We start from the raw sequence: 14,281 nt of genomic DNA, 5'->3' as shown, positions 1-14,281 counted from the left end.
GCCCTCAAATCACTTTCGACTTTTAAAAATTGCACTAGTTCTTTGAATTTACAATCGAATGAACCCTTTTTCAAGTTTCTACAAGAAAGATTTCAATAAAAACTTATATGCCCCCAGGGCATAACTTATAACCCTTGCCCTGAAGACTGTGGGGGGAGTGCCCTGTTCAAAGCTATAATTTCCTGAACTTTAAACTGCGCGGAACAAAAAGGCTATCTCAAAATTTTGATTGGATGTGTTTGGGGAAATGGTGGGCGTGGAAGGGGTGTGTCGACTATTAAAAAGGGCACAAGCCAGTCCGATTTCCAATTGAATGAGCCCTTTTCGAAGTTTCTACGACAAATTCTTCGATACGAAGTGCCCTGGTCTAAAGGAAAAAAATAATACATTGCGCCAACATAGTTCTTATTTGCCCCCAGGGCATAACATAAAACCCTTGCCCTGAGAATTGTGGGGGATTGACCTCCTCAAAAACATATTTTTTATCTGGAAATCAACTACGCTGAACAAAATGGCTATCTCAAAATTTTGATTGGATATGTTTCGGGAAATGATGGGCGTGGAAGGGGTGTTAGTTGCCTTCCAATCACTTTCGACTATAAAAAAGGGCACAAGCCACTCCAATTTCCAATTAAATGTACCCTTTTCAAAGTCTCTACGACAATTGCTTCGATACGTAGTGCCCTGTTCTTAAGTAAAAAAAAAAAAAATAAGAAATACATTGTGCCAACATCGTTCTTATATGCCCCCAGGGCATAACTTAAAACCCTTACCTTGAGGGTTTTGTGGGAGTGACCTCCTCAAAACATATATTCCTTCTGGAAATCAACTACGCTGAACAAAATGGCTATCTCAAAATTTTTATTGGATGTGTTTGGGGGAATGATGGCATGAGGGGCTAGTTGCCTTCCAATCACTTTCGACTAGTGAAAAGGGCACTAGCCACTCCAATTTCCAATCGAATGAGCCATTTTCGAAGTTTCTACGACAACTCCTTCGATACGAAGTGCCCTTTTCTAAGACCAAGAAAAAAAAATAATACATTGTGCCAACTTAGTTCTTTACTTAGGCAGCGCTATTGCGCTTCCTGTGATGTTTGGAATCTTTTACGGATTTAGGTATTTTACTTGATGGCGTGATGCATATTTGCCAGTGTTGAAGTGGTAAGTTTCTTGAACAGTCTGACAGAATTATTAGGAATGTGACAGAAATCCCTTCTAATATCAAATCGACTGAAAGCATGAAGGATGCCTTTTATGTCGCTGAAGCTTTGAATTTTGCACTAAAAGGTGTTGAGTTGTGTATAAAAAGAATGGAATAAAAATTGAAAATTAAATTTTAAAAACACTTTTGCCGCCATATGCATTAAAAAGTACAGTTTTTGGCTTCCGCTGCCTAGCATAATTAAATTTTTTGAACATAAAATGTGAAAGTGTTGCAGTCCTGACGAAGAAACTTGGTATTGGATAGTTGATAAATAAATAAAGATTGCTCACTTTTCATTTTAATAACTTTTTTACTTTTCTGCTATTTTAATATTAATTTATTAAGAAGACTATGCCCCAAAAAGATTGGTTTAGCAGAATAGACAAAGCGTATTATTACGAATGAGATCCGCGAAATTGATTTTCTTGCTAAGCCGATTTCAGATAGGACTATTATCTTGAATAAAATTTTGCTTCTGGCTGTTATTATTAAGAATTACGATCTATGAGCTATGTGTCTTCATCTAATTCTATCTATCCAATAGTACAGAAAAACTTAATTCTTGCTATCTCAATGATAACCATTCTTTTGATGCATTTGTTAATTTTTCATTTCTTTTAAAGCCCAGATGAGCAGTTAGCGCAGTAACACCATGAAATAGTGAAGGATGGTAATTGGGCTCAATAATTGTGAATAATTGTAAGAGAAAGGGAAAAATAGGGTGAGTTGTAAATTGATAGAATCTCTTGGTGTGTCAAAATGCCCATCAAGATTTTGCAGGGTATATAATGACTGTTTTGTGACAGTTGCTTAAGACGATTTCCCTCTCGCCCAAAAAATGAGTTGGAACCCCTTCAAATACAATCCTGACTACATCATGACGAAATATCATTTTTCAGTAAAAATAACTTTAGAAACTATGAACAACCAAGGGTCTGTTTTCTTGAGGACAGTTCTTCTTCTCTCCTTTCAACCTCGTTAAACAACCGTTGATTCCGCAATTACACTAAATACAAATTCATCTCAACCTGCCTATCAATTTGGATGGGAAATTACTCGTAAATTTTATCCTTGCCATTACCTGGTTTGCATTACCAGGTTTACAACTGTTAAAGCATTTATATTAAAGCTATAAATGCTTTATTATATATCCTGTTTATGAGATTAAAATCTACCATTTTCATATTTCACGAATTCCAAAAGGTTTCAGACATTCTATCTAAAGTTTAACTTCTATGAAATGGGGCTCTGTGCTCTGGTCTCAAAGTCTCAAATAATTGAACTAGAGTGTTTTCTCTAGTTCAACGAAATATTAACGCGAACAGAACTAAAGAAAAACTGTGCTTTCGTTTAGCAACTTCGTTGAACAAGTGCGAAAACACCGACTTACGTGGAAGGATGACTTTCATCCAGCTTATCTTCTTTTGAAACTGGGCGCTAATTTTCACAACTTTGTGAGCTGCTGTAGATATACATTGTTCAGAATATTCCCAATTTACTCTCCATTCAAACAAGCTATAGATTTCACCTAACTCATGGCTGCAATGTGTTTCAGGCAAAGGATAAAGTTGACTTTAGAGTGTATTGATGTCTAAAGAAAAACTAGCAAAGCCTTCGATAATATGGAACCGAATCACAAAACGCCAATGAGGGTATCATAACAGGCAACAGTCAGTCTAAGGTCCAGTATGGGCAGTTTACAGTGTTTTGAAAATATCCCTTTTCTTCTTTAGGAAATTATCCGTTGGGTAGTTCCTAGACTCGGATTTTTTTTTTTTTTACCACCATGGTTTCAATGTGCTGCTGGAATTTAAAATTCGTACCTATCAGGTCATCAAAATCTATTTCTTCGTTCATATTCATTATGTTGATGAACTTGCTGTTTTATCAACTACATGGTAAGAATGGTGGATGTTCTTCTGAAAAAGGGGGAGGATCATGCACTTAGATTCAGGGGCGTCGTTTGGGGGTGTCAAGGGGGGGGGGCAGTTGCCCCCCTCCAATATCATGGAGAGAAAAATATTACACATCCCATGCCCTTTGACTATCCAGATATGGACCACTCTTGCCCCCCCCCCCCCCCTAATAAAAATGCTGGAGATTCGCCCCTGCTTAGATTGATTAATTTTTAGCATCCAAGTAGTTTCCCTTTTGGACCGGGTATCTAAGTAGGGCTGCAGACTGTTAATGAGAAAAGATGAAGTAGCACTAAACGAATCGGCATCATAAGCAAACATGGGCAAATGGTAGTAAACAAGGCATGGAGACCGGATTCGTAATTTAAAATAAGGACCTCCAAGTATAGACCCCTGTAGTACAATGCTAATGACTGGGATAAAAATTAGACGATGCTTTCCAACCAGTCATCAAAGAGGAACCCTTGATAGAATTGACCTAGAAAGAACTTCATTATTGATTTTACCACATCACTAATGCAGTTCATTAGAAAGCAGCTTATCTATCAACCGTTTGTGGTCAACCTTGTCAAGGACCTGAACTTGTCTAAGACCATGACATCCTCTGAGAGGATACTATCAAGGAGTTGATTAGCTTTTTCCTAATTATAAACTAGTTTAATTGGTCATCCTCTTCTAAATCTATACAGAGTTCGAGTCAGAAGCGGATTTTCCTCTTGAGTGTTTGTAAGCGTGAAGGGCGAAAATAGACTGCAAGATTTACCAAGCAATTGGTAAATCTTGACTTACTTAAGTCATTAACTAAATCTTTTTGACTTAATCTTAGAAAAAGGGAAGTACCTAGTTATAGGTATCACCTATTGATCAGGTGGGCAGCTTCACTTACCTTGGTAGTATTATTAGTAAAGATGGTGGGAGCAGTGAAGATGTTAAAAATAGAATAGCCAAGGCTCAGGGTGTTTTTTCACAGTTAAAAAAAGTCTGGAAGAATAGGAAGATAAGTCTGCAAACCAAGATTAGAATATTAGAAGCTACATTGATGACAGTGGTCAAATATGGCTCTGAAGCATGGACGCTCCGAAAAGCGGATGAAGTTTTGCTAGATGTTTTCCAGAGAAATTGCTTAAGGATTGTTCTGGGTACCCGGCTGACCGTATTTCAAACAATAGGCTATATGAAAAATGTGGTTCAATACCGCTTTCTAGGTCTATAATGAAAGAGAGGTTGAGGGGGTTAGGGCACGTTATGCGGATGAAGGATGACACATTGCCGAAGATTGTTCTTTTCGGCCAACCATCTAGGGCTAAAGGGAAAGCAGGTCGCCCTCGTTTGGGGCGGGAGGAAGTCATAAAGAAAGATTTAAAGGAAATTGTAACTTCATGGGTGGGTGTAAAAAGCGTGGCTTTCAATAGATTGGGATGGAGGAGGAGCATGCGTAGCTGTGTTAGCCTCAGGCGGATTGGTGCTGCGATGAGTTGTTAGTAGTAGTAGTAGTATTGCTCTAATAATCATAATAATGATAACGATACTTCCTAGACTAAAAGACACTAAAGGTAATGTTAAGAGAGCAAACTGTGGTTTAAGGAAGGGTTGAGGACCTGTCGACAAAATTTTTCCTCTTTGATTAATAATTGAGAGGTTTCTGGATCATCAGACCCCTTTAGTCCTGAGCGTTATAGATTACGAACAGGCATTTGATTCAGCCGGTGGAAGAGCTTTAGTGAAGATCCTATCCTTGTATGGTGTACTAGACTATTACATCAAAGTGATTAGGGCTATGTATGAGAGCAATATTACTGCAATTACGGTAGGAACTGAAATTAGTTGCTGATTTTGTGTTGAATCAAGAGTTAAGCAGGGCTTTGTACTATCCCCCTTTATATGAATTGTTTTCATCGACTTTGTCCTAAGGAACCCGGTAAAAGCTGTGGGAGAACGTGGAATAAAATGGGAAGGTAGAACTATCCTAGACTTAGATCATGCAGATGATTTTAGTGTTTTAGATAAAATGTTAGCAAAATGAATGAATTTTTGGAGGTTCTCAGAGTTCAGGGTCCAGGAATCGGTTTGGAAATTAATGTTGAGAAGACTAAGTTGTTAGAATATGAATAAATAAAGTTGAAGCTAGCTTCGCTTTCTCGGGTAATATTATTAGTTTAATTGGTTGATCTATTGAAGATGTAAAAAGTAAAATAGCCGAGGCCCAGAGTGTTTTTTTTTAACATTTGGGAAAAGGTTGGTATGTCTGCGAACCAAAATTAGAAATTTGGAAGCTACGTCATGGCAGTGGTCGAGTATAAGTTCTGAAGTGCGGGTGTTTTGAAAGGCAGAGTGAGTTTTATTAAATGTTCTCCAGAGGAAGTTTTGTACAGATGGTTTTAGGTAGTGGATTGACTGACCTAATGTCAAACTACATTCTGTACGTTTACTGATGAAGGATGACCTTTTGCATCCAACTAAACCCGTGGCTAACTGTACTCCGTGCAACTTAATCCCTTTAATGGAATCCGCGTTCAACTCAACAACCATTCAACTCAACTCGTTGTGTAACTCAGCCCCTAGTCAATTTAATCCATGCAACTCAATCTCTAATTAATTCAACCCCATACAATAGCACCCCCTTTGGTGTTTGCAACTACCTAGACCTTAGGTTAAGTTAAGTTGAATGGATTGATTTGACTGGGGGGGGGGGGTTAAGCTGAATGAGGATGAGTTGCATGGGGCTTGGATTGAATGAGGATTGACTTGAATGTTGCTCAATTTCATGGAGGTTGATTCAAACGGGGACTTAGATCCACGAAGGTTGAGTTGAATGATACTGAGCTGCATGGGGGTCGAGTTAAACAGATGTAAATTACATGGTTGTTTTAAATGTACGAGGGTTGAGTTGAATGGGGTTCAGTTGGATGGGAACCAAGGATGACATAGCCAAAGATTATTCTTTCAGTCTTCCATCTAGGTCCAAACGAAAAGTAGGTCTTCCCCAAAAGGGATCAGAAGGGGTCATAATGGAAGGATTTAAAGCAAATTGCAACTCCAAAGGAAAGGATAAAACGCGAAGATTTCAATAGATTGGGGTGGGGGAGTAGCGTTTGCAGGTATGTTGGGCATCAGGTGGCTTGGTGCTGCGGTGATTTGTTAGTAGTATGTGTTGATTAAGTTCAACTTTACCCTTAACATTTCCTCGGATGCTCATTTAAATATCATTTAAATATGCTTCGTTTTAGGATTTTCGTCAAATTATCAAAGTTTCTTATTACTGATTCTCTGCCTAAACTTATGTAGTTTCACTTAGTTAATTACCAACTTTCTTCTATCCTTATTAGGTTTACAACTTTCCGAGGTGAAGTAAACGTGATTGGAGACGGTGGGCATCCGTGAACAAGTGCTAAATTGAGAGAGGAATTTGAGACCATATTTGGGGGTGCCCACCCGCCCAGAGTCTCGGGCAAGTGACCCAAAAGTTGTGAAAAATTGAAATTTTCTCAGAATGAGGGGCTGAGCTTAGGCAACAAATAGGTATTATTTGGAAGATAAAGATGTTTTTAAACAATTGTTTGCCTATTATTTCAAGCAAATTAATGGTCCTATGTCAATTCTTAATTTTTGGTCAACCTTCTTAAGACCATAGGCGGGCGTGCCTTGTTTGCCTCTCATTCTCATTGCCTCTCTATCTGTCTTGGCCTGTCTATTTCTACAATTAGCCATGTCTTGATGCAACCTATTGCAAAATACTTGATAACTTCAGTTCAAAATCAACAGTGATCAAGATAAAAAGATGTTTAGTTTTGTTATAATACAGTAAAAAGTAGGCTAATGATTCTATTGGATAGAACTTGACAAAATTGCATATTGGAGAGATTTACACTTGAATTGCTCGTTGCAGGCGTCTACAAGTCGTGATACCACAATATCAAAACTTCCTCTCCTTCAAAAGAGCAATAGACAATTATTCGTTGAAAAAGGTTATTCAAGATTTGATTCCTCACCTAAACTTCGACCAAATTATTGAAGTTAAGTAAAAACATTTAAAAAACATACCTCTTATGCAAAGGTTTCCCTACGCAGAGCTTTACTAGTAAAAATCTTAGAAACTAAGAACTGAACATTTTTTTTTATGCCCATCAGTCTTGGCACGAAAGATAGTAGCTGAGAGTTTGTGGGGTAGAGTAAAAATTGGAGCGGTGCAACCCGACAAGTTGTGTTATTATATATCCCCCAAGAATATTCAATATTAAAGGAAACATTTTCTGGTCCATTGATTGGTGTGTTAAACCCTGACTTTTTTAACTGTATATGCTACTACTACTACTACTACTAATTATCCACCACAGCACCAAGCCGCCTGAGGCCAACACAGCTACGCACGCTCCTCCTCCATCTTAATCTATTCCAAGCCTCCCTCTTTACACCCTCCCAGGAAGTTCCCATTTCCTTTAAACTCTTTATTTATGACATCCTCCCACCCCAACCGTGGACGACCTGTTTTCCACTTAGCCTAGACGGCTGGCAGAAAAGGACAATCTTCGGTCATAGTTTTTAGGAAGGGCTGTAATTGATACTAAATAAATAAATAAATAAAAATAGCTGACATATTTCAGCTTGCTGTAACAAGGGGTATCTTAAAACAGTAATGAAGCTGACTCTTAAACTGCAAGATAACAAATTGGAATAGCGAATCATTTGGAAGAGAAAATAATGCATTTTGGGTTAATGCAAAAATAAATTTATGCGATTACATGACTGGCAAGCTATAGGTATTTTAATCCCAAAAGCTATTATAAATGTTCAGAAACTGAACTTTCTTCCAAGCAGACTTAGTTATTTTCTTTCATAGAAACATTCGCAAACATTTCCAATAGAAATGTCGTGAATTTACGATCGCTAAGAATGAAATTATTCGATTAACGTCCTTTATATTTCGCAAGCCACATTTTTCACGAATATTTTGCCATCTCTGCGCAAACTTAGAGCAAAATTTCCTTTAACTACCTTATTGAATGAAAAAAAAAGAATAGCCGATTGACGAGAAGCATATTAGTTATATTTGAGAATTTGTATGATAAGTTTTGGATATTTTAACCTAAAAAACGCTGTTACAGTATTCCATCAATGACGAATATTAGAAATAAAAATATTAAAAAGAGTGTTAGCCTCTCTTAATAAAAGTGTAAATTAGATAAATTAAGAAATAGAAGTCAATGAACAGAACAAAACCCTTAGCTATTTGATAAAATAATGCTTGAACAAGTGTTTTCTTTTTTAAAGGAAAATCTCTACCTTTACTCTATAATATCAGAATTATTCTCTTGAAGTTAACATTGTTTCCGAAGTCAGTTAGGTGGATTAAAAATTAGTTTTTCTAAAGGTACCTGTCAAGGATAAAATAGTTTCTAGTAGTAACCAAAACTCTAAAAAAAGGTCTTTATGACAATAAACGTATCAAAGCAATTAACGTTATATGGTGATTCTAAATATGTAAAATTCTTTAAGTTTAATGGTACTCACCAAAAGTTCGAAGCCCCCAAAAAGTTGGCCCGTTTTCGAGAAGCAACCCCAAAATAATGAGTGACCTTGATGAAAATTGTGCCATTAAATTCGGAAATTCAAAGAATGCTATTGCAATGGTTTCAAACCCTTATCTACAAAGATTCGATCTTTGCATATTCTTTTTCGAGACGAGTGATCAGCGATGCGGTGTTTATTTCTTTTTTCCCCGAAGGAACTATCGTACCGGACCGCTGTTCATATGGTATCGGGCAAAGGCTCATTTGAGCGGAAATTGGAAGTTTGTGCCTGTTATAAGTATAAAAAAAGATTGTGCCACTGCAAAGTGGCGTTTCTTTCCATTTCGGGGCACAAAACAACAATTTCATCCAAAAGAGTGAGAAAAATTCATTGAGTGAAAATCCTGACATAGCGAAGCGATTTAAAATGTTTTAAAAGTTATATATTAGGCTTACCTAGGATCACTACTTCTAAATTATAGCCCCTGACTTTAATAAAATAACAATTAAACATGTATCTGTTATCAAATTTCCCACTAAAAATTCCAAAATTCGTGTTTTTGCGCATGAGGACTTGGAGCCCTGCGATAGGGTTCTGAACATGCTGAAGATGATGCTGTAACTTTCATCAGAACCATATTACTTTTAGGGAATATTTCTCCACTTTTTCACAAAATGCTCAAATTTTCTCAGGCTCGCATCTTTTTATGGGTAATTTTGAATTTAATATATATTATATTTTGAAATCACCCTGAAAAAAAATCCTTTTAATACGTTAGTGGTTGTCAAAATTCCTTTTTTTTACAGTTTGGGCTATTGTAGACAAATGCCTTTCTTTATTTATAGATCGCTACCACGAACTGTTCAATACTGCCATACTTTACCCTCTACAAACGAGGTGCGCACGCGATGATCATGTTAAAACTTGCTATAGAAAAAAGTGAGAAAAGTCTCAAGTTAATCTAACTTCATGAAACAAGAATTAACACTTGGCAGATTTTAAGAAAGTTTCTTTCGACTTGTAGGCGCTTGCAACGAGCAACTCAAGTGTAAATCTCTCCAATATGCAATTTTGTCAAGTTCTATCCAATAGAATTATTAGCCTAGTTTTTACTGTATTATAGCAAAGCTAAACATCTTTTTATCTTGCTCACTGTTACTATGTTACTTCAGCTCGGAAAGTTGTAAACCTAATAAAGATAGAAGAAAGTTGGTAATTAACTATTGAAACTACGAAAGTTTAGGCAGAGAATCAGTAATAAGAAACTTCGATAATTTGACGAAAATACTAAAACGAAGCATGAAACTTGAGTAGAGTAGTCTTGGAACATAAAGATCAGAATACACAAACAGCTTTGCTTTATAATAATGAATTTATGAATATGAAATTTTAAAAAAATCACGATAATTTTAATTCACGAATAGGACAAACTAGGTTCATACTTAAAAAACAAATCCAGACAAATAATAGTAAAATGCTTGAACTGCAAGCATTTTTTTTAACGTTCCATATGTTATGTATAGATATTTAGAAAAGAAAGACATAAAATGAAAAAAGCATCACAAGGGTCTTAGTCTTGTCTGGAGATCAAGCATTAAATCAAACCAACTTCATTTTTAAATATTTTATTTAATTTCTTCTGATTAGGTCAAGGTTCGATTCGAAGATCACATTTTGGAGAAACGTTAAATTTAATGATAGAGTTATTCAGAAGCAGAGGACGGCACGGTATTGCAGCAATAACAAATACTTTTAAAACTCTGAACGATATGGTGCTCTTGCACTTAGACTGCTCTTGGATCCCACTGTAAAAGTTAAGGTCAAATAGATGGCTTCTGCTATCTTTTTGCAATAATTAGTATGACTTACTAAAACAAACTTTGTTTTATTACCACTAGTATAAAAACTTACTAAAGCACCAATCTCCGCAAGGGCTCTAAGACCTGTAAAGGAGACTTGATTTTTAGGAGATACTTGTCATTTAACCGCTAACCCAGAAAAAAAAGAGGGACTTTAAGATAATTCGGCACAAACTCATTTTTTCAACTGGAAGTAAGAAGCGACATTGAAAATTAAAACGAACAGAAATCATTCTGCGTATGCGGGTGATACCCCTCCTCAATAACTCACTCATTACTCTATGTTTTGACGTTTCTGTCCCAATTTTTTAAGAACGACTCCTGAAACACAAGGGCCGTTTAATTAGAATAAGAAACTTTTTTAAAATACTAAAAAAAAACGTTAGCATGATGAGCAAGGTATTGAGAAGAGGACATCCCCTCTCGTATACGGAATAATTTTTGTTCATTTAATTATAATGTTGCTCCTTACTTTCAGTTGAAAAAAAAACTTGTTTTTCCTATTTAATCTAGAAAAATAATGAGACTAGAAAGCATTGCCTTTAAAAGATTTGCTAAGCACAGATAATTTGGAAATTGGCATATAGTCCGCTGGGCATTTCCTAGTCTACCCATATATAAAAAGTTAACTCCAGCATGCTTCAGATCATTTGGAAAAACACCATGTTTAAATATAAGACTAACAGGTTTTGCTTGGGGAGAAATTATTGAGGGTAAAAGGAATAGAATCAGAGCCAGCTAAATGACGACTTTTTCAAACCATAAAAATCTCCAAGAACGCTGACTTAAAGCAATGTGATCCAAGATATGATCTAAAACATAGTTAGACCTAGACTAGGTAACCTTACAAGCAATATTCCTGTCAATATTAGTGATAAATGAAGTGAACGCCTCCTGAAGCTTAAGCTCTCCCTCCACAGCTTTGACTTATTAGCCGTAGCCAGCTATGAGCCAGGCATGTAGGTGCAGAATTTGGCTAAGAAAAGAACTTAAAAAGAGAGTTTATTGCCTTCCAAGTTCTTAGAATATTATTTCTCCAATTATAAAATGTATTAAAATAATAGAGACTTTGCCTTCCTTCACAGGGAAGTGCGTATATAGCAGGGAAACCCTTTTCCAATAAAAGGTGTCAAATAATCAAGAAGAATCAGTTTCATCATCGAAAATTTTCAATGAATTATCTGCCAATTTGACCAATGCTGAGATAACTCTTTCTCGCCAAATCTGGTAGACAAGGAATCAGATACTTGAATCTAACCTACTTTTTTTATGCTTAATACTAAAACAAGAATATACAGGACAATGAACAGAAACTCAAATTTAGTTCTGAACCAAGCTAAGTGTTGAGAATACGTTGTCAATGATTGACGGTGTGATCAACAGTTACACGGGAAAGGGTAGATGATAGAGGGCCTTTTGTGAGCATGGTCGAAAGAAAATTAAATCGACTTAGCTGGAGACTTCGAGTTTATCAAGCTTGTGTTAAAATCTCCCATTATGGTTACCTGACTTGGACGTTTCCCTGCTATGTCAAATGTTCCATCAAGAATTGGAAGAGAAATAGGACAGAAAAACAGAGGACGACAAATATTATGTATAGTTCAAGTGTTTTAAGTAACTTACAGGTTTTATTTTAGTATGATCGTAGGTTCCTTGGACAACCGTAAGCTTCTAAACACCATGCGTTTTTGTTGGTGTATTTTTTTGTGAAATAAAGTTATATTTTACTAATTTCAGATCAAGCACTTCCACCAACTACTGAAAGAGTCTCAGAATCAGCTAGAGTCAAGTAAAAACCACATTCAAAAGTTATTCGAAGAAAACCGGAAATTAAAACAGGTATTTCATTCCTTAAATGAGATATTGAGAGAGTAAGGCCTATATTGAATACTATGATGGCAAAAGTTCACAGTTGTTTTGTTTTGTTTTTTGTGCTGTATTTTGTATCCTACATAACATGGCTAAAAAACTATCATCATGTTATTTTCTTAACATTATTAATAACTGTTTAGATAATGGTGTAATATGATTTGAATTTCCGGCTGCTAATTTTTTTTTCTTTTTTACTACTTTAAAATTTCGAACCAGCATTGTACATAGAATTGAACTACTTTTTAATTATAAAAGTAAAAAAATGAATGCTTTAATTTTGTTTGTCAAGGAATTTCAAATAAAATCTGATGAATTTTCAAAAGAATGAAGCACGTCGATTCGTTTTATTTGAGTATTTATTTTTTACCCAGCATCTATTTTCGCCAAAAATGTGACTAAGAGTGGAGGGATATTTTGCTCAATTCAATGAGATTTAGAACTTTAGGACATTTTGTAATCCTTCCTGAAATTCTAATTTATTCCTTCTAATCTGGCCTTTATTGAAGTTCTGTTGCCCTGTATTATTCTTTTGCTTCTCTTTAAAATTATATTTATGTTTCATTGGTATGACTTTGACTGCACCATTCTAAGTATTGCTCTTTTATTTCGATATCTGTAAATCGAAGATTTTATATTTGCATTATTAGCGTCATTCGTGGAGACTTTTCATGTCTGAAACAGCTGTTCTTTCAATGTAATTTGATAAATTTTATCATTTTTATTTCCTTGTCTTAAAAATTGGAAAAGAGTCACATTGTCAATTTTACTAGGCAATAACATTTTTATGTGTACCCCATTCAGTGATAAACAGCAGAGTCAACCATCTCGCCATCCTGAAAAGCTAATACATAAAAAAAAAAAATCCTTTCCTTCTATTGGATCGTCATTTATTTTTATCTGACGATAGATGACGTAGAACGAGCTCCAGGTTTTGTGTTTCGAACAAGGAGGAAATTGCGTGTTTTTTTAAATTGATTTATGGTTTCATTTTGTTTTTGCTTCTATTATATCAACACAGTTCTTCCATATCGAATGTCTGCTGTGATTGTATGAATGGTTACTATAAGATTAATAAATTGGTCAGTAAACATTAAGTGTTTTATTTGTACTAAGAATCTAGCGAGGTTTATTCGTGTCGGTATAACCCACCGTGAGGGTGGTATGTAATGACTTTGTTTGTATTAGTGATCAAAAGTTTAAATTGAATCTTTTAATTGTATTTTTATGTTATTCTATTTTTTTTGTGGCCATGGCCCTGTGGTTTTTGTGTGCCACATATACTATCGCTATATGATATGCTTGTATAAGTTTAACAAAGTATAATGGAAACTTTTCTTCTGCTCTAATAAAATTTTCTTTTTTCTTCGCGAGCTTTGTTTTGCTGAATTTTACCCTTTTGCTACTGATCCGTTCCATTTGAGACTAACCTCCTAAATTAGTACAAATGAGAGAGTCGATTTATTCAAGTCATTCTATTTGAGACTTTTGACCGTTATACTACAATAAACTTTAAATGAGGGTTCACTTTTCTCATTATACAATTAAAAATGACAAAGAATGTTCGTAAACCTAATTTGTTGCCTTGAGAAAAACCCGGTAGATATACGGTTTAATACTCATTTATTCCATTGAGAAGCAGCATATAGTTTTTACGACCAGACAAAAGGCCTGCAAATATTCGGAGGAGAAAATTATGAGCCTCTAACGTTTTCCGTGTATTTGTTGATCTTTTATAATCAGAAATGCGAAGTGCCAATAAAGTCTCAACAAAAACAGCATCTACAAAAGAGCTTTGAACTGCCAAATATTTAGAGTGGGAGCCAGCATAGAGACAAGATAACAGTTTTTACTGTGACCAGGCTTGGATCCAAATTGACTTTGAAAAATTATGTTTGTCAAATCAGTAACTAGATAGAGATG

General features: G+C 35.6%; 1 protein-coding gene across 1 annotated transcript in view; it reads left to right on the top strand.

Moving 5' to 3' along the window:
• Nucleotides 1–14,281, top strand: part of Tsc1 (tuberous sclerosis 1 protein hamartin) — a 191,544-nt gene that overhangs the window by 157,943 nt on the left and 19,320 nt on the right. Inside the window, exon 15 of the mRNA XM_089103825.1 lies at nucleotides 12,227–12,328. Coding sequence (XP_088959951.1) covers nucleotides 12,227–12,328 — 102 coding nt within the window. The remainder of the gene's footprint in view (nucleotides 1–12,226; nucleotides 12,329–14,281) is intronic.

This window comes from Artemia sp. Qi Xiang Cuo, chromosome 18, assembly GCF_049724085.1.
Source record: "Artemia sp. Qi Xiang Cuo chromosome 18, ASM4972408v1, whole genome shotgun sequence".
In the NCBI taxonomy this organism is placed as follows: domain Eukaryota; kingdom Metazoa; phylum Arthropoda; class Branchiopoda; order Anostraca; family Artemiidae; genus Artemia; species Artemia sp. Qi Xiang Cuo.
This window is presented reverse-complemented; position numbering and strand designations above follow the sequence as displayed.